The sequence below is a fragment of the Onychomys torridus genome, chromosome 4, assembly GCF_903995425.1.
Source record: "Onychomys torridus chromosome 4, mOncTor1.1, whole genome shotgun sequence".
Taxonomy (NCBI): Eukaryota; Metazoa; Chordata; class Mammalia; order Rodentia; family Cricetidae; genus Onychomys; species Onychomys torridus.
The window spans coordinates 221790-241628 of NC_050446.1; the positions used below are offsets into that span (position 1 = coordinate 221790).

At 42.9% G+C, this 19839-nt stretch overlaps 1 protein-coding gene across 4 annotated transcripts in view; it reads left to right on the forward strand.

Annotated features, from left to right (window-relative positions):
* The window catches only part of Golga1 (golgin A1), a 50138-nt gene that overhangs the window by 18125 nt on the left and 12174 nt on the right, over positions 1 to 19839 (forward strand). For all 4 annotated transcript variants that reach the window (XM_036183075.1, XM_036183078.1, XM_036183076.1 and 1 more), the window contains exons 8-15: positions 780 to 908; positions 1431 to 1600; positions 2030 to 2141; positions 8680 to 8805; positions 10765 to 10860; positions 11207 to 11302; positions 12270 to 12419; positions 13201 to 13296. In XM_036183075.1, coding sequence (XP_036038968.1) covers positions 780 to 908; positions 1431 to 1600; positions 2030 to 2141; positions 8680 to 8805; positions 10765 to 10860; positions 11207 to 11302; positions 12270 to 12419; positions 13201 to 13296 — 975 coding nt within the window. The remainder of the gene's footprint in view (positions 1 to 779; positions 909 to 1430; positions 1601 to 2029; positions 2142 to 8679; positions 8806 to 10764; positions 10861 to 11206; positions 11303 to 12269; positions 12420 to 13200; positions 13297 to 19839) is intronic.

Below are 19839 nucleotides of genomic sequence, written 5' to 3' on the forward strand. Positions count from 1 at the left end.
CCTGAAGGTGATGACATCACCTGGGCTTGGTACTTTCTGGATTTGAGTGGCTGCTTGAGAACACCAGAAGAATGTGATGGAAAGAGTATAATTCATATGTTTATTCCTCAGCTTTGTCCACAGCTGGTTCCTTGGATTTCCTTAATCCCATGGTCAAAACTCTGAAGCTTCCATTGGCCCATTGGTTCAGATGATGAACACTCGATACGGCTTTTCTCATAGCCACCCCCTCTTTTTAGTGCCCTAACAGCTTACCTAACAGTTACTACTGTATTATTTCTATAGATATCTCTACTTACGAAATGGACAGATTCTTTTATTAAACCATTCTCAAGATCCCTAAATTGACTCTGCTATCTGTTTGCTTATGGCCCCTGATTGACCTTGTACTCACATTGGGAGTTCTGCCTAACAAAACAGGAGAAACCAGAACGTTTCTCAAGACTTATCACTGAGGAAGTAAGAGAGCCTCTTCGATAGACAGAGATGAGATGATTATTCTAGAACCATTGTTCCATGGGCTTCATAGGCAGCTAGTTGCTACATAGCAAAGCCCTGACTCAGAATAATAGCTGAGGGCTGGAGTGATGGGAAAATCTCTTGTTGCCGAGTCTGTTGGCCTGAGTTTGATCCCTGGAACTCACAGATTATCATTTGACCTCATATGTGTGTTACGGCATGTATGTATATGTCTGCAGACATACAATTAAAATGTTCTGCTTGTATAGTACAGATTTCTAATATTTGGGTTGCCTAACTTGGTGTCTTCTTGCAAACAGGATAAAAGGTTTCTGACAACTCAGCTACAGGAAATGAAGAACCAGAGCCTGAGCTTTTTTCAAAAGAGAGATGAAATTGATGAGTTAGAGGGGTTCCAGCAACAGGAAATCAGCAAAGTAAAGCACATGGTAGGTCTTTCTGTTTCAGTAGCTCAGTAATAGTACCATGGAGCAATGAGTCCTTATGCCTCCAGAGGTCATCACTTTCATGACTGTAAACACCCTCATAGTCTTTGATACTAACCACATTGCAATGTTTTCAGATTTATTAAAAGTGGAAAAGTTCTATTTGAAATGTATCCTTTTTACCTTCTATCTGTGTAAGTACTACACATTAAGCCCAATTCTCATCCCACAGAAATGTCACCCTTCTCTTTTTTCTTTCTCGTGTATGTGGGGTTGTGGGTGTGGTGAAATAGAGGTGTGGGGTGGGGGCAGCAAGGGCATGCATATGCCATAGCATTTGTGTGGAGGTCAAAGGACAACTTTCAGGAGTCCATTCTCTCTGTCATGGGATCTAGGGATTGAATTCAGGTGGTCAAGCTTGTGCAGCAAATTCCTATACCTACTGAGCCATCTCAACGGTCTGGTCATGTATTCCAATTGTGTTTCTTAGTGGTGGCCTAATGGGACCTTATGTCTTCTTATCAGCTTTTAAAAAAAGAAGAATGCTTGGGGAAAGTGGAGCAAGAGTTGGAGGCACGAACCAGAGAACTTAATCGCACTCAGGAGGAGTTGATGACTTCCAATCAGATGTTTTCTGGCTTAACCCAGCAGCTAGAAGAATTGCAGAGACACTGCTCAACGCTGGAAGAACAGAGGTTCTTGATTGGTCTGTGGGGCCTTTGGGAGAGGTGTTGGTATAGCATTGCTATAGCCTACCCACATGTCCCCATTGCTCATCTCGACTTTGTGATCTCAGAGCTGGCAAAGGCTTCTGCATTTGTTCCTACGTGGCTAGTCCTCAGGCCCTCCATGCTGTCACAGCAATGGCTCTCTCCCTCACCTTCGTAGGCATGAGTCCATTCCATTCCTGCTGAGCAGTACAATCTGATTTGATTTGTAAGGTTATTGAGTACTCAAAGACAGATCAGAATTCCTTGCTTAGACCTTGGTGGTCTTCCTGCTTCTGCTTCTGAAAGCCAAGGAGCTTTTTCACAAAGATAAACTTATTGTGCATCCTTCCTTTGGAGAGTGTGTCATACAGGAAATACCAATATTTGCTCATTGTCTGCTTTCTTTCCATGAAGAGATCGTGTGGCATCTTCAAAAGCATGTGCAGAACATAAGATTATAGTCCTGGAACAAAAGGAACAAGAGCTCCAAGCGTTCATTCAGCAGCTTTCCATTGACTTGCAAAAGGTAAACACAGGAGCATGAGTAGGAATTTCCTTCTGCCAGAGTGTGTGTTGCCCATGTGGACCATGTGTCCTACTTCCTGTTCTAGCCAAGCTGCACTCATGTGGGGCAGCCACTCAGTTACGTAGGTTGCTTAACAGAAAAGATAGTATTCCTAGGTATGGTGGCACATACGTATAGTCTAGGGATTTTATACACTAAGATAGGTTTACTGGCCCTAGACATTAGAGGCTGGCTTTGAAAACAATGTGAAACCACCAATTTTTATATATAATATTTATTAAAGTAGAAGAGATGAAGGAGGAAAAGAAAAATAGTATCCTAACAGGCATTCTCAAAGCATAATATTTGTTTTGTTTTGTTTTGTTTTGTTTTTGATTGGCAGTCTAAATTGCTTAAAGTGATTTAGAACTTGGAATTCTCCAACTTCAGTCTCCCAAGTAGATTAAAAGCTTATGCCACTGTACCCATATAAAGTTTGTCATTTATTTGTTCTACCTATTCCTATGGGCCTAGAAGTATAGTGCAACTGTAGAGCATTTGCTTAGCATAAGGCCCTGAGGTCGATCCCTGTTACCTTAAAGAAAAATAGTATTATGTCTTAAAGTACCACATACTAGACCTTGAATGGAAGAACATGGAACAGTCGCTGACATGGCCACAGTTGTACTAGGATTTACATCACTTTTTAATTTTGTTTCTTATTTGGCTGAAAGACATTTTATTGCCCAGTAGGCAAAAACCATAGGCCTATGTTAAATTCTGAGAACAGATGGATGAACAATGATAGCTAAGTATGAAAGATTATTCTTTATTTTTGACATTTGTGTGTGTGTGCGTGTGTGTATTGGAAGTCGAACCACCACTCTCTCTCCACCACATAGTTCCTGAGAATCTCACTAGGTCATGAGGCTTGGTGGCAGGCCTTAACCTACTGAACTGCATCAGCCCTGAAGGACTATTCCATCCAGCTCTTCTTTCCATACTATATGTATTTTAAAGGTTGGTTGGGGGGCAGGGGTTATGTGTGTAAGTGTTGTCTGCATGAGCACCTGCACACCAGAAGAGGGTGTCAGGTCCCATTGTAGATGGCTGTGAGCCACCTGTGGGTGCAGGGAACTGAACTCAGGACCTCTGAAGGAGCAGCCACCACTCTTAACCGCTGAGCCATCTCTCCAGCCACACCCAATATATTTTGATCATGTTCTTTCCCCTCCTCCAACTCCTTACAGATCCCCCACCCCTACCTACCCAACTTCATGTTCTTTTTCTCTCTGTTTTTCTGTCATTAGTTTACTTACAATCTTATCTAGTATAACCATTTTTACTCCATTTTTCAGAGATTGCTTTTTTTTTTTTTTTTTTTTTTTTTTGGTTTTGCAAGACAGGGTTTCTCTGTGTACTTTTTGGTGCCTGTCCTGGAGCTCACTCTGTAGACCAGGCTGGCCTCGAACTCACACAGAGATCCACCTGGCTCTGCCTCCTGAGTGCTGGGATTAAAGGTGTGCACCTGGCCCCACCTTTTCTATTTTTAAGACAGGGTCTCATTATTGCCTTGGCTGGCTTAAAACTGACCTGGAACTGGAAGGTTGTTCTTTGCCTTACAAGTGCTGGGATACAAGACATGCACTGCCACACTCGCTCGTCATCTTTTTTGTTATTGAGAAAAAAAGGCCCAGGAAGGTCAAGCCTGTAGTTAGAAAGTTCTGTCCTTTCTGAAAATCCTGAGACTTCTATGTGCTTGGCTATATGCTGGCTATTAGAAATACCATGGTGAGCAGAACAGATACTACCCCTGCCTGTTTGGTGCCTTTAGTCTTGACAGTCGACAGATTTTACCAGTAATAGCATGAGTATGTAATTACTGACTTTGATGAGTGCACTGAAGGAAGACTGAGATGCTTTGGGAGCCTGTACAGGGCATCAGCTCAGATCTCCACACTGGGATCAGATTATCTCCTTCAAGTAGTGGTACCTGATAATTCCCTGCTGGAGTTGGAAGGGAAGGACGAAGGGATAGAATCTCAGTCAGGAAACGACATGTGCAAAAACCATGAGATAAGTAAAGAAACTGGCACCTTAAGGATGTGGAGGAGAGCTGGAAGGGTACTACAGCATAGAAGAGTAGACTCCTCTGACTGTAGGAGAGGGCGTACTGAAAGGAGTTTCCCTTTCAAAAAAATAATACCGGTGATTGGCTGTTTGTCCAATGGTGATGTGATGATGGCTTAATTTTTTTTAATTATTTTTTATTCATATGTGTGTTTGTGTATGTGTTGGTAAACATGTGCCATGGCACATATGTGGAGGTCAGATGACAACCTTCAGGAGTCACTTCTCTCCTTCCAACATGTGGGTTCTAGGGATTGAACTCAGGCTCTAAGGCTTAACAGCAGGTACCTTTACCTACTAAGACATCTCACCAGCCCATGATGGTAGCGTTGCTAAGAGTGATGGCAAATGGAGGCTGGACAGCTTAAGAAATAATGAGGAGATTGGCATAACTGTATTCCTTGGTTCCTGGCTTGAGCATCTTAGTTGCTGATACTGCCAGTCATAACTCAGAGAGCACTACAGGAAGGTCAGTTAGTACCAAGGTCCTAAGTTTAGAGTAGGTTTTTATTGTTGTTGTGGGTTTTTTAAATATTGATTGATTGATTGATTATGTATACAGCATGTATGACTGCAGGCCAGAAGAGGGCGCCAGATCTCATTACAGGTGGCTGTGAGCCACCATGTGGTTGCTGGGAATTGAACTCAGGACCTCTGGAAGAGCAGTCGGTGCTCTTAACCTCTGAGCCCTCTCTCCAGCCCTTTTATTGTTGTTGTTAATTCCCAGATATGACTTTATAAACTTTACAGATGTATAAAAATAAGGATGAGGTTAAAAAAAGTGTAACAAACTGCCGACTTCCCATGTGTATATTCTTCAGGCTAAAAAAACCAGTGCTTCGGCACAAAGCTTCTGTATGTCCTTCACTGTTCTATCCTGTCCTTTCTTCCTTCAGAAATAAGCACAATTGGCCGTGGTGGCACACACCCTTAATCCCAGCACTTGGGAGGCAGAGGTCTTGCCTCAAAAAAACAAATAATAATAATAACAATAAATAAGCACAAGCCATAGACTGTTGTTGTTTTTTTATTTATATTTTATGTATGAGTGCTCTGCATGTGTACCTGCACACTAGGAGAGGGCATCAGATCCTATATAGATGGTTGTGAGTCACCGTGTGGTTGCTGGGAATTGAACTCAGGATTGCTGGAAGAGCAGCCAGTATTCTTAAGCTCTGAGACATCTCTCCAGCCCTCCACCATAGATTGTTTTAATTCTTGCTTTGTTTTATATTTTTACCATATTTGATTCCTATACAGTATCTTCATTTGTTCTCATCCTTCTTAGTATTATATAAATGAAATCACGCTGTAAGTATTCTAAATCGTGCTGTTTTGTTAAAACAGAGTTGAGCTCACTATGTAGACCAGGCTGTTCACAAAGCTCCAACTGCTTCTGCCTTCTGAGTTCTGGGATTAAGTCATGCACCACCACACCACCCCACTTCTCTACCCCAATATAGCTCTTATTTTAGGTCCGTACCTGCGAGGTTCAGATGTGACTAGAGAGTAGATGAAGAGGGAGACTTAGGAAATAAGCAGGTTTGGCAGCAGGGATTGTGTTTGGTAGTAGTTCCATTAGTCAGCCCCAGATGCTGAAGACCTGATGTAGCACAACCAGACTGTACTATAGGATGCAATCCATAAGAAGACTAGCTGGAGTTTTGGCATCTTGATTCTTTTTCTGATCCCAACTTCATGCGCTACCTAACCAACACAGTAACTTGTGTAAGATGGTTGGTCTTCAGTGGGAAGGGTCGCCCTCAAGTGTCCCTCAAGTTCAGAGTGCTGAACAGCAGAACAAGTGCAGGCTTAGATCCTGAAGGCCAGTCTGAACCCTTACTGTGTTGCTGAGAGATCTATCTGTTAGTTTTCTTGTAACACAGACGCAATGATGAGTGGTATAAAGACTAGAGATAATGGGAAATGCTGGAGCTGCTGCTGCTGTGGCTGAACCATGCTTCTTGCAAGTATTTCTGTTGCCCTGATTTGCATTATAATGAGAGATCTATAGGATATATCATTATGAGCAAAGTTGTTTTTTTTTTTTTAAAGATTTATTTATTTATTATATACACGGTGTTCTGTCTGCATGTATGCCTGCAGGCCAGAAGAGGGCACCAGATCTCTCGAGTTGTGGGTGGTTATTAGCCACCATGTGGTTGCTGGGAATTGAACTCAGGACCTCTGGTAGAACAGTCAATGCTCTTAACCTCTGAGCCATCTCTCCAGCCCAGTTTTTCTTTCTTGTCTTAACATTCATCTCTCTTGTGTTATCTACTTTCTGAATATTGCCATTTACCTCAGCATCTGGGCCACAGGTTTCAGGTGTGTCTTCAGCCTTTCTGGCCTCCTCCACCAAGTTTCCTGATCCAGGTGAACTTATCTTAGCTCTTTGCATATGTTGTTTGTTCTAGTAAAACAACTTTAAGGGTGAAAGGGCTTATTTTAGCTTATAATTTCAGGTTACAGTCTATCTTAGTTGGTGTTCTATTGCTGTGAAGATACACCATGACCAAAGCAACTCTGATAAAGAAAACATTTAATTGGGGGCTTGCTTACAGTTTTAGAGGCTTAGTGCATTATCCTGGCCAGGAGCATGGCAGCATGCAGGCAGACCTGCAGCAGTAGTTGAGAGTTACATCCTGGTCCAGAGAGAGACTGGGCTTGGCATGGGCTTTTGAATCCTCAAAGCCCACCCAGTGACACACTTTATTTAATAAAGTCACACCTCCTTATCCTTGTAATCCTTTCAAACAATTCTACTCCCTGATGACTAAGCATTCAAATATATGAATCTATGGGGGACATTTTTATTCAAACCACCACATAGTCCATTATTGAGGAGAAGTGAAGGTGGCTAGTTGCATTATACTCATGATCAAGAGCAAAGAGAAATAATGCATGCATGCTCACTTGTGCTCAGCCCCCTGTCTGTACTTACATGGTCCAAGACCTAAAGCTAGGGGCTGGGCTGGTTTTTCCTAAATCAATTAATGTAGTCAAGACAATCTCCCACAAATATGCCCACAGACCCACTTGATGCAGATGATCTCTCATTGAGACTATTCCAGTGTGATTTTAGATTGTGCCAACTTGACAAACCAGTACACTGCTCTCTACCCACAATTCCATTTCCTCTCCTGCCTCTGTGCACCTGTTCGGGAGGCCTAGTCTGGGTATCTCAAATAGTTGTTCCCTACTGCCTTTGCTCTCTCAAGCACTTTGTATATCACTGTCTTACAGGATAATTATGTTACTTTATAGTTACTTATATGAGTAGGTATCTGTCTCTACTTCCAGAGACCAGACTTCTTGCTTTTGTGGGTTAGAACCTGTATATTCTTGGAAGGCAACAGATAATGTTTAGGCCTGACAAAAGTTGTTTGTTTGTTTTTTTTAATTGTGGGGTTGTGCATCCATTCTTCAGTCTTCCCACTCAATCTTGCTTTCACTAGTAACAGTTGAGAATGGCAAATACTTCTCCACCACCCTATACTCAGAGCTGCGTCTTCCTGAGGAGAAATTGACCCAAGTTGAACATGTCTGTGGCTTGAGCTGAAGCAATGGAAGTATAAGCATGGCATGCAAGGGAGCAGAGTGAGTGTGAGGGGTGTGCACACCACTGTTAAAGCCTGACACCCTGCACCTTTCTGGGAGAGGAGAATTGGCATCCTCAGTGGAAGAAGGACCACCGTGGATCTGAGTGCCTGTGTATTCAGAGCTTCCTGGATTCTCGGATCTGACATTGAGCAGCATTTGGTGATTGATTGGTGATGAAAGAACCAGCTCCCATTCTGTCACCACCATCACTGCATTCGTTGACAGAATGTCAAGCTGAAGTGGGCACTGTTCTCAGGCCAACCTGTGAAATTCACAGTGGTGCTGTTAGTTCCTATCATTTGTTTCAGAAGTTCTTTTGTTGGCCTTAAAGCAGTTATCTCAGCTTTGTCCCTGCTGTGCCCAGCTCTTTTTTTCCCAAGAACATCATTATAGCTTTCTAGTTTGGGATGTTTGTTTATTGCCAGTGTTAGAGATTGGATCCAGGGCCTTAGGAACGTAATTCCAGAGACACTGGGAGCTTCTTCAATGGGATTGGCCTTGCTCCCTCTACCAAGAGAGTGGTTAGTTTTCTTCCCAGGTTGTCGGGTACTTAAAGTAAAGATGTTTGTTTCTTGATGCATTAGGTCTCCTCATCTGGTGCTTGCTTCTTGTTGTGATAGGTCTCTTCTTTTAATGTTCCTGGTTCTCATCTGGCATCTCCACCCCCATTTTTAGGAAAGCTTTCTTGGTTACTTGTTTTTCTCTGATGTGATTGAGCACAGGATTTCAGAGAAGCATGATGATACAATAGGGCAGGGAAGAGAAGTAGGTAAGAAGGCTTACAGTCTAAAGAGGACTTAAAGAATGACTCTGCTTTCCCCTGCAGGTCACTGCTGAAACTCAAGAGAAAGAAAAAATTATCGCACAGTTGCAAGAAAAGGTTATATCCTTGGAAAAGAGACTAGAACAGAATTTATCAGGAGAAGATCATATACAAGAACTCTTGAAAGAGGTAATATCTGCTCATGCTGACCAGTGTTAGAAAGGCATGGTGATGCTGGTTGTTGCATATGTTCTAAGTTTCTGATCTGGAGGATTCGATGACAGCTCTCTACAACTAGGCATAGCTCTTTTGGGCCCCAAGCTCCTGGGCTCAAGCTGTCCTTCAACCTAAATTCCTGAGTAGCTGAGACTATAGGCACATACCATGACACCTGGCTTATGCAATTTTGGATTGACTTCAAAAATAGCCTTTAGGGGGCCAGGTGTTGGTGGCGGTACATACCTTTAATCCCAGCACTCACTCAGGAGGCAGAGGCAGTCGGAACTCTATGAGTTCAAGACCAGCTTGGTCTACAAAGGGAGTTAGTTCAAGGACAGCCAGAGCTAAACACAGAGAAACCCTGGCAGGTCTGGGCAATGTGTCCCAATTATTAGACTACTTGCTTACCTAGCATGTACAAAGCCCTGAATTGAGTCGCCAGCACTTCATAAACCAGGTGTGGAAGTATATGTCCGTAATTCCATAATTTAGAAGGTAGAAGCAAAAGAATCGGGAAATTTAGGGTCATACTTGGCTACACAGTGAGTTTGAGGGTAGCCTAGGCTACATGAGACCCTATCTCAAAATAAAAATCAACATGTGTCTCCTGTGTGTTTCTCAGAAAAGGGGAGAGCTTTGTTCACACAGCTACATGATAACTGATGCCACCTAAGCTGTCTTGTCTTGCTGCACTATTTCCTTCCTTATACTCCCCCAACCTCCACCTCTGCTGTCAAGGGAAATTATCACCAGTCCATTAGCTTGAGCAAGAACTACCTTGCATCATAGACTTCCCTTGGCTGGGGGAGCTATTAACAGATTGACCTTATGCCATAGTAGAGATAAACTTCCTCTCCTCTTTGTAGCCCAGTGATTGCCTCCTCATGACAAAGCTGACAAAGCCATGAGCTTTGAGCTTATTCTAGACTCCACTGTCTGTCAGGCTAAGCTTCTCCTTCTCTCCAACCACTGTGGTACTCCAGAGCTTCCTGAAGCACTAACTGAAGGTATATTGAAGTCTCCAGGTTGGCCACCCAGCACCAGTCTCTCCTTCACCTACAAAACTAACCTTACCAACCTGTATTTCTGATCATATCATTCCCTTGTACATCTTCCACAATTCCCTTAGACATCTATCTACATTTAGTATAAGATGGAATCTAATGTTTAAGATGGTTTCTAGAGGCAAGCATCTGTGTTTGTATCTTGTGTTTAGTCATTGTGACTTAAAGCAAGTAACTTATCTCTTTGTATTATCTTCTCTGTAAAATTAGGTTTAATAGTGTGTCAAACTTGATAAAATCAGAGTAAAAATTGAAGCATATAGCTATTATTGTTGTTGTTCCATAATCAGCTAATATTAAAGACTGAGTAGGAATTACTTGGAAGTTTGTTTAAAGCATATATCTCTAGTCCTTTTCCCAGAAATGCTGATATCCACATGTCTAGAGTAAGACCTCACGTTTAGCCAGGATCTATAGTAAAGCTAATGCCAGGTTTTGAATGATCTGTTTGAAAATTTTCTGCCTGCAAAGTAAAGTAAAATTTTGCAGCACTAAAGAGTTCCTCATCATCTGACCCTTTTGCCCAATGTTTGATTTATTGACCTAAGCCCATCATCACTTTGGTTTCTAAGGAGTCTCACTATGTGGCCCTACCTGGCCTCAAACTCAGAGATCCACCTCCTTTTGCCTCCTGAGTGCTGAGATTAAATGCATGCACCATTGCACCCGGCTTCTATTGTATTCTTTTGTCGTTAGTCATTTGTCCCAGCCTTTATTTGTGCGTCCTCTATAATATGTGAATTATATCTAACTTTGCTATGACTATCTATTCATGTCTCCTATGCCCGGCAAAATGTTACTACATCAGTAAATACTCATTAAATGTAGAAACAACTCCTTTGTCTTCTTATCTATTAACTTACAGAGAACAGTTGTGGAACAGAATCTAGAAGACACTAGGCAGCAACTCTTGGCTGCCAGGAGCAGCCACACCAAGGCCATTGACCTTCTAGAGACTCGGGTATGACCTCACTCCAGTATTTGCTGTGATGTGTATAACCTGGTTAGGAGGCAGTTTAGCTAAGAAGTCCTTGGTCAAAGCATCTGCATTCCAAGGATAGGTTTTTGGTGAGGTTGAAGAGTTGTTTTGTTTACTCTACCCCAACTGCATTTCTTAGCTCCCTGCATGGATATTACACAGCCTTAGTTTTGGTTTATTTGTTTGCCAGTTTAGTGACTGTGAAGTGATGGTTCATTATGTTTACTGCTGTAGTTATTAATGAGTTTTCACCTGCTCTAATTTTAAACCATGCATTAAACCTTTCCATCTTCTTGTGAACAGAAAGAATGTTTCTGTTTCCCCTCAGGTGAAGGATCTAGAGCAAAGCCTACAGGCCACTGAGGAGCAGCTGAGCCAGAGCAGGGATGTTGTGACTGCCCAGCAAGCCCAGATCCAGGAGCTTGTAAGTGTTCACCATGTGCCAGACTCCAGTGAATTCCTTCAACACCATTGCAGATGCTCCAGATGTGCACCTGTGCCTGCAACAGTATCTGTACTTGACGTGAACAAAGCAAGGGGTTACTCTAGAGGGTCAGTGTTACCCAGAACCATGGAGTAACTGGTAGTCTCCATCCAAAATCTGCCTGCTTTTGTTGATGATCCTGCCCTGTTGTGGGTCCTCAAAAGTTCAAAGCTTAGCTTTCAGCAGAGTTGTGGAAAACAGGTCAAAACCATGAAATGAACTGAGTATGGTGACACATTGCTTTAATCCCAGCATATGCAAACTGAGGAAGGCAGGTCTCTCTGAATTCAAGGACAGTCTGGTCTACATGGTAAGTTCTAGCTAGCCAAGCCTGCATAGGGAGAACCTCTTTTTTAAAAAGGGAGGGTTAATGCATTTGGATAGTCATCATACCCTGAGTGAGCTAATAAATTGGACATAGGGAAATCAAAGCAGCCAGCATTGATTCCCTGTTTGTGGCAACCCTGGCACTGTTCGGGATGTTTTTTACTTAGTCCTTGCAGCACACCTAATAAACTGTCACCATATGTTATACTCATTCTGTAGAGATGAGCTCAGAAGTGACAAGACTCACATCTGTCTCGTGTATGTCCCTATTCATTCTCCTGCCTCCCCTAGGAAAACCTCAGCCATAGAGGTCCAGTGAGTAGCTGACGGAGACCTATATCTGAAGACAGGGTGGTGCTCAGCATACACCATGAACGGTGTGCCAGTGGCATCAGGACAAATGCCAGACTTCAGTTTCCAGGGATGGCCAGACCCAGCAGCAATATGTAGAACATGAAGGTGTTTAAAGCCACACCAGGCCAGCAGAGGTCAAAGAGGGTAGTTTCTGTTAGACAGTCAGAAAAAGGCCCTCCTCTGAAATCTTTATGTCTTGACTAACTGTCCTCTGGTTTTCCTGCAGATCACTACAAACCAAGAGAGCAGCCTTTCTCAACAGCAGGTTCTTGCCCTGGAGCAGCATTGCAGGGAGCGCACCCATGCACTGGAGGCCCAGATTGAAGCTCTGGAACAAACACGGGTGGCCGACCAGATAGCTTCAGAGCAGGAAATGGTGAGTCCATGCAGAGCACTGTGTCATGGCAGTTGAGCAGATTGGTGCCTCTCTCGGCTGGGAAGCCACTGAAGAAAGCAGTTCACGTCTTTCTATAAGGACTCACCTGCTTAGGTGACTGGAAGTAAAAAGACTGCTTTTCACAGAGATGGACAACAGATGGGTTTTCTTTCACAGGGATGGTCCCATCAGCTTTTCCCAGTTTTTCCTGAAATCCATATTGTTCCTCCCTAATGGCTTCTCCTTTCTATGATCCCTCTGTGTGTCCCACAGTCTTAAGAAGCATGCTATTCTTCCTCGAGAGGATCCAGAGACTGAGCCTCATACCTGCTAGGCATGTGCTCTACCACTGAGCCAGTCTCCTTCCCCTAGAGAGTTTTAGTGTTTTTCTTCCTTGTCCCCACTCTAGTGCTTACTCTTACATTTAGATTGACCAAAAGAAAAGCCATTTCTCTTAAGGAGGCCAGAGACTGTATACCAGCTGCCTTCCTCAGTTCTTCTTTACCTTACTGTGTGAGATGAAATCTCACTGATTTGGCTAGACTAGCTGGCCAGCAAATCCCAGAGATCTAGCAGTCTCTGCCCAACACTGGGATTGCAGGCGTGCACCACCCCTCACTATTTCCACATGCTGGAAATCTGAGCTCAGATCCTCATACCTCCCTGGCTACTTCACCAATGGAGCCATTTCCTTTGCCCAGAAAGGCCATTTCAAAAGGTCTGCCTGAGAGGAAATACAACAGGTAAGACTTTTCTTACGTGTGCTCTGCTCAATTTACAGCAACAGCTGCAGCGGGAAAATGTGGTCCTTAAAGAAAGCAAAAATGAATGTGAACGTTCTTTACAACATCACCAATTTGAACTAAAGAAACTAAAGGTATTTATCTAATAGAATCAGTTTTACAGAAGTTCCTATCTGTCACAAGTTGAGTGGACAGGTGAAAGTCCTACACTTAGAACAAAGAGGAAATGGAAGTTGCTCCTGCTTCAGTACTTCTGTTAGTTATCTGCTCAAGTCTTCCCAGTGACCCAGAAGTAGGAAGAGTTGTGCTTCTTTTGTATGTAATGCTGTCTGAGGGCAGTCAGTCCAAGTGCCATAAGTTGGGCTAGTCTCCTCTATCTGTTCATGCCATTCCAAAGCCCAGCTCTTCCTCTGTGTCTTCTCAATAGCTGACTGAAAGCTATGTGATCAGAGCACTCCTCTGGCTTGTTTTTTCAAAAGGACATATAGAGAAGTCCTTAACAGGATGTTTGTGTATGATAGGGACCTTGTAAATAAGTGAACAGTGCTGAGTTGTTGTCTTTTCCCATCGGTGAAGTTAGTGTTTTAATCAGATCTTACTCCTACTGTTCCCTAGACAGAACTGCATGCCCACATTCTGTAGGCCCTCTAGGCTCCCTGGGCCCTTCAGAATACCTTTGGGAGGTGAGTAATGGCAATATTTGTCCAGTTTGGTCCTGGTATCAAGCCTTTGCAGACCTTCTCTCTGTGAACATCTATGGCTCGGGGCGTGCCCCTTGCAAACTCCCAATGACAGTGTCCAGTGAGTTGCTTAGGCACTAATGCAATGGTGCTGCATCATGAAAATCACATATCTTGCAATCAGATTTTCTTTTTTCTATTTAAACTAAGACTCAAACCCAAGGCCTTGTGAATACCAAATAACCACTATAATGCTAAATTATATCCATCACTTTCTATATTTTTACTTTGAGACAAGGTCTTACTAAGTTGTTTTAGGCTGGCTTTGAATTTCTCAGTAGCCCAGAGAAGGGTCCTGAACTTGCAGTCACCCTGATTGAACTTCCCAGGCACCTATGAATACAGACCTGCACCATAAAGCCCAGATTGGAGTAAGTTGTTTTGTTTTTGTTTTTCTGTTTTTTGTTCTGTTTTGTTTTGTTTTTGGTTTTATTCCATCAGCAGATGTCTGAGTGCCCCTAATCACCAAGCATCATAGGAGGTGCTGGGATATGTCAAGAACAAGACAGACAGTCCCTCTTTCATGGAGCATATAACTAGAAACAGTAAACTAGTTGCAAATAGAGGCAAATGCTGTGAGGGAAATGAAGCCGAAGCTTGGGAAGGACAGAGGAGGGAAAGGAAGGCTTCTAAGACATTTCAGCAAAAGATATGAATAGTGAGGCCAGCAATTAGGCATTCAAGGAAAGACTCTGAGGCAGAAGAAAGCTTGTTCTGTTCAAAGAACAGCAAGAAGGCCAGTGTGGCCAGAGCTGAGTGGCAGGGAGAACAGGTCTGACAGTACAGAACACACCAGAAATTAGGAAGTATAATGGAAAGCTGTTACAGGGTTTGAGCAGAAAAGCATGGGAGAGGTTTTGTTTTGAAGGGATTTCTCTAACTATACATAGGGAAATTTCTGTAAGGAAAGCTTTTAGTAAAAAGGAAAAAGTTGGTCATGCTAGTTGAGTATATGGAAAACACATTCAGATTCTGGATAAATGCTAGCCATGGAACATTTAAGACTTGCCACCAATTGCAGGGAGGAAAAGAGAGGAATGGGCATTCGAGTGACCCTAGGTTTGGTGTATGGAACTCAGAGTTCCATGGTTTCAGCACTGTTAGCATTTGATTCTTTGATGTGAGCACCTTGCAGCAGACTTGCATTATTGGGACTCTATTAGTATTTTGGTCTCTGTCCACTAGATGTCAGTAGCTAGCCCACTGATGACAAGCAGAAATGTCTTGGAGACCAAAATTCCACCTGCACACACAGTTGGACATTGAGATAGCCAGGCACATAGGCATACCATTCACAGGTGTCTAGGACATATCTGGTAATTTTTTAACTGAAAAGTCATGGCAGAGGTTTAGAGTAAATATAAATTAGAAAAACAGAATAGCAGCTGGGCAGTGGTAGCACACACCTTAGATCCCAATCTTAAGTCCAGCGTGGTCTACAGAGGGATTCAAGGACAGCCAGAGATAGAGAGAAACCCTGTCTCATGGGAATAGGGGGAGAAAGGAATGAAGGAGAGGAAGAAAGAGAGAGAAATGTACTTCTGGGCCAAGAGTAGTAGTGCACTCCTTTAATTCCAGCCTTTGGAAGGCAGAGGCAGAGGCAGGTGGGTCTCTTCAAGTTGGAGGCTAGCCTGGCCTACATAGTGCATTCCAGGCCTGCCAGCATTACATACTACATAGAGGCAGCAATGTAGGCATTCAAAAACAGAAAAGAAAAAAGCCGGAGCCGGGCAATGGTGGTGTATACCTTTAATCCCAGCAGGCGGATCTCTGTGAGTTCAAGGCCAGCCTGGTCTCCAAAGCAAGTTCCAGGAAAGGCGCAAAGCTACACAGAGAAACCCTGTCTCAAAAAAAAGAGAAAAAGAAAAAGTCGGGCACAATATTGGGCACCTGTAATTTCAGCGCTGGAGAGGCAGATAGATGGATCCCCAGGAGCTTGGAGATCAGCCAATCAAGCCAAAGCAGTGAGTGTCAGGTTCAATGAGAGACCCTATCTCAAAAGATAAGATGACAGGTGGTTAAGGTCAACCTCTGGCCTACACACACACACACACACACACACACACACACACACACACACACACACGAACATGTGTACATATATGCACAACTTAAATAAAAAATAAAGTATGTAAGAGTCATTTAAAAAAAAAAGTCATTGAAACCTAAAGTTGATTTTTTTTTTTTTAAGATTTTATTTATTATATATACAGTGTTCTGTGTGTATGCTTGCACACCAGAAGAGGGCACCAGATCTCATTATAGATGGTTGTGAGCCACCATGTGGTTGCTGGGAATTGAACTCAGGACCTCTGGAAGAACAGCCAGTGCTCTTAACCTCTGAGCCATCTCTCCAGCCCCAGCTGTCTCTCCAGCCCGATTTTTTTTTTTAATTACATTTATTTGGGGGCGGGGCAGGTGTAAAGGTCAGAGAACAAGTAGAGTATGTTGTCCTCTGGTCCCAGGGCTTGATGAGATCACTAGGCTTGATGTCAACACCATTACTTGGCTTAACCATCTTGTACGTCCCTAAAGTTGATTCATTGAAGTCAGTAGAACTGTTAAAACTGAAAGTGATTAAGTAAAAAAGGAAATGCCACCAAAAAAATGGCACAAATAACCAAAGTCAGGAAAGAAAACTGAAATATAAACTGAAAATATAAACAACTAATTCCTAGCTACTTGGGGAGTTTGAGGTCATCCTAGACTAGAGACCCTGCCTCAACAAAACAACAATAACAAACAACAACAAAACACCCCAAAGTGTTATATCAGTATATTTTGTACAAGTTATATGAAATTGCCGGGCAGTATTGGTGCACATAGTTAATCCTAGTACTTGGGAGGTGGAGGCAGAGGCAAGTGGATCTCTTGAGTTCCAGGACAGCCAGGGCTACACAAAGAAAATCTGTCTTGTGGAGGAAAGTTATATGAAATCATTTATGTAGTGGTACATGCTGTAGTCCCAGTACTCAGAGGCTGAGGCAGGAGCAGAAGCTGAAGGGCAGCCTTCTCTCTGTATGCACATCCTAATTCGTAGTCATCTTTTATGGCAAAGGGAGCTATCGGTAAGATTAAGTGGAGGAGCTGGAACTGGATTGAGAGTTTTCCCTAGTTTATTTGGGTGAGCCCTAAAGAATCAAGAGTTCTCACTGAGGCAGAGGCACAATGCCACACAAGACAGAAGGCATGATGTGACAGCAGAAATAAGTAGAGGTGTTTTGGTTTTGATTGAGACAGAGTCTCACATAGCCAAGGCTTGCCTCAAAAATCACTGGCCAAGGTTTTTTTTGAACTCCTGATCCTCCTGCCACCTAAGTTCAAGTAGTGATAGAGAGACACTGCTACACTGCTGCCTTTGAAGATGGAGGAATGGGGCCTGGGACTGAGGATTGCAGTTATGGAAGCTTGGAGAGGCAGAAAAAGGACTACTAATATCGTGGTTAAGTCCTGTAAGGAGGGCTAGGGTGTTGGTTTAGTTGGTAGTGTTTGCTCAGTGTACACAGAGACTTGCAGACCTAGTCACATGGTCAACCATGTTAATAAGGTCAAGGTACTGTGTTAAAGCAGCTCTAGCAAACTAATATGCAGACACCAGAAGCTCTGCTATCTAGGGTGTTGGTCCACAGCCATTTGAATGAGAGAGTATTCTAACGGGATGGTCTCAGCTGGTTATCAGGTGTGTAGTGAAGCACATGGGCAAAAGCAGGAAAATGCTGAGCCAAAGGCCACCATTGCTACATTGTAGGGCCATGTCTCAAAGCAAAATGAAAAGGGACACTTTTGTAAACATCTGTAAGAATGATAGCTTTGGGTTGACTTACAGTCAGAAAATAGAACTGATTGACCACTGTTGGTGCTGTCAGCAGTCATGCACAGGGCAACATTGGGCTTCCGTTGCCACAGAAGGCCTGTGGATGCGTAATTTCCCATCAAGGCCACTCAGGAGATGAATCTCTTGGTGAAATCTACAATGTTGGATGACAAATTCATTGGCAGGGTTCAAATGAGGACAAGTATTATTCGTTCAGTATCTCTAGCCCAAGGGAGTTAGTCCTTGAAGGAAAGATACCAAACTTGTTTCACACTTAGCTGGTTTGATTTAGCAAGCCACACAGTTAAAAACAAAAATCTTACACATTTGGGGGATATCATCCATATTTTAGAAGAAGCAAGCTGATGAATAAGATCAGTGACCCAGCCACAGAAACAAGACCTTGAGTCATAAGACAATTTGTGATGCGTTATGATGCAATAGAAGACTTCTATTGAAAGAACAAAGATGTCACAGAGGTGGCAACTACAAAGGCATCTTCAACCCTCAGAGGAGGGGTAAAGTGAGGAAGTTACAATTGTTTTGTTTTGTTTTGTTTTTCGAGACAGGGTTTCTCTGTAGCTTTGGAGCCTGTCCTGGACTAGCTCTGTAGACCAGGCTGGCCTCAAACTCACAGAGATCCACCAGCCTCTTCCTCCCAAGTACTGGGATTACAGGCGTGCGCCACCACTGCCTGGCAGAAGTTACAACTATTAAATTTAGATAAAGGAAGTGGTTGTGTACATCTGCCACACAGACTTCAGATGGAGTGCTGGTGTATGTGGGAAGGAGGCAGTGGAAGGACTGGGTGGCAAGTGTTAGGAAAACTGCAAGGTAGATGCAGTTGCTATTTCAGGAAAAATTACTGTTGACAGTGCAAAAGGATGTGTATGAGGACCAAGAAGACCCCAGGAAGGAGCAGTTGTAGGTGGACTTTTCTGTCCTTCCTGCCTCTCCAAAATAATCACACACAGAGACTTCTAATTAATTATGAAAGCTCAACCAATAGCTTAGGCTTGTTTCTAGCTAGCTCTTATAATTTAAATTAATCCATTTTTGTTAATTTATGCGTTGCTCTGAGGTGCATTACTTGTTACCTCATCTCCTACATGTCCTGCTTCCTCTGCATCTGGCTGGCGATTCTCAGTTTCCCCACCCTTCTTCCCAGCATCCTCTCTGCCCTGAAAATCCTGCATAGCTGTTGGTGGTTCAGCTTTTTATTAAACCAGTCCAAGTGACAAATCTTCACAAGAGTGAAGTGTATAAAAAGATTATTCCCCAACATTTCCCCCTTTCTGTCTGTATAAAAAGGAAAGGTTTTAATTCTAACATAATAAAACTATAAACAATAACAATTATCAGGTAAGAATTACATTTACCATTTATATTTGGCATATTTGGAGAAAATACTCCATTATTTATTCTATCTTGATGAGTCCAAAACTCTGTACCTAATTCACCTTCTATCATAACTAAGGAAAACTAACTATGACTAGCTAGTCTTCAACTCCATCAAAGACTCCAGAAGAATATAATATTACCTTAGTAAACAGGAAGTGCAGAGCAGGCAACTTTTGAAACAACAGAAACAGCTGGCTGCCTGGACAGTCACCCAAGGTTCCTCTGCAACATTGGGGCATCCATCTTCTACCTACAGGCTTAGAATATCTGATAGACTTTTCTGTAAAGCAGGAATATTTGAAGGGCTGTCCTACTCTGTCTTGGCAAAGTTTGGCAGTCACTTTTTTTGTGTCCTGCTTGTCTAGTTTGGACAGCATATTGTCAGCAGTTGAGGCAAGGGCAGTTTCTTCCCCAAATAACTAGCTTTTGCCAAAAAGAAAGCAAATTCCATGTGGAGGTTCGTTGATGCCCATCATCTTTTTTTTTTTTTTTTTTTTTTTTTTTAAAGAATGATTTATTTATTATGTATACAGTGTTCTGCCTACATGCATGCTTGTAGGCCAGAAGAGGGCACCAGATCTTATTACAGATGGTTGTGAGCCACCATGTGGTTGCTGGAAATTGAACTTGGGACCTCTGGAAGAACAATCAGTGCTCTTAACCGCTGAGCCATCTCTCCAGCCCCCATCATCCTTTTTTTAAGTGGATTGGTGCCACCAGGA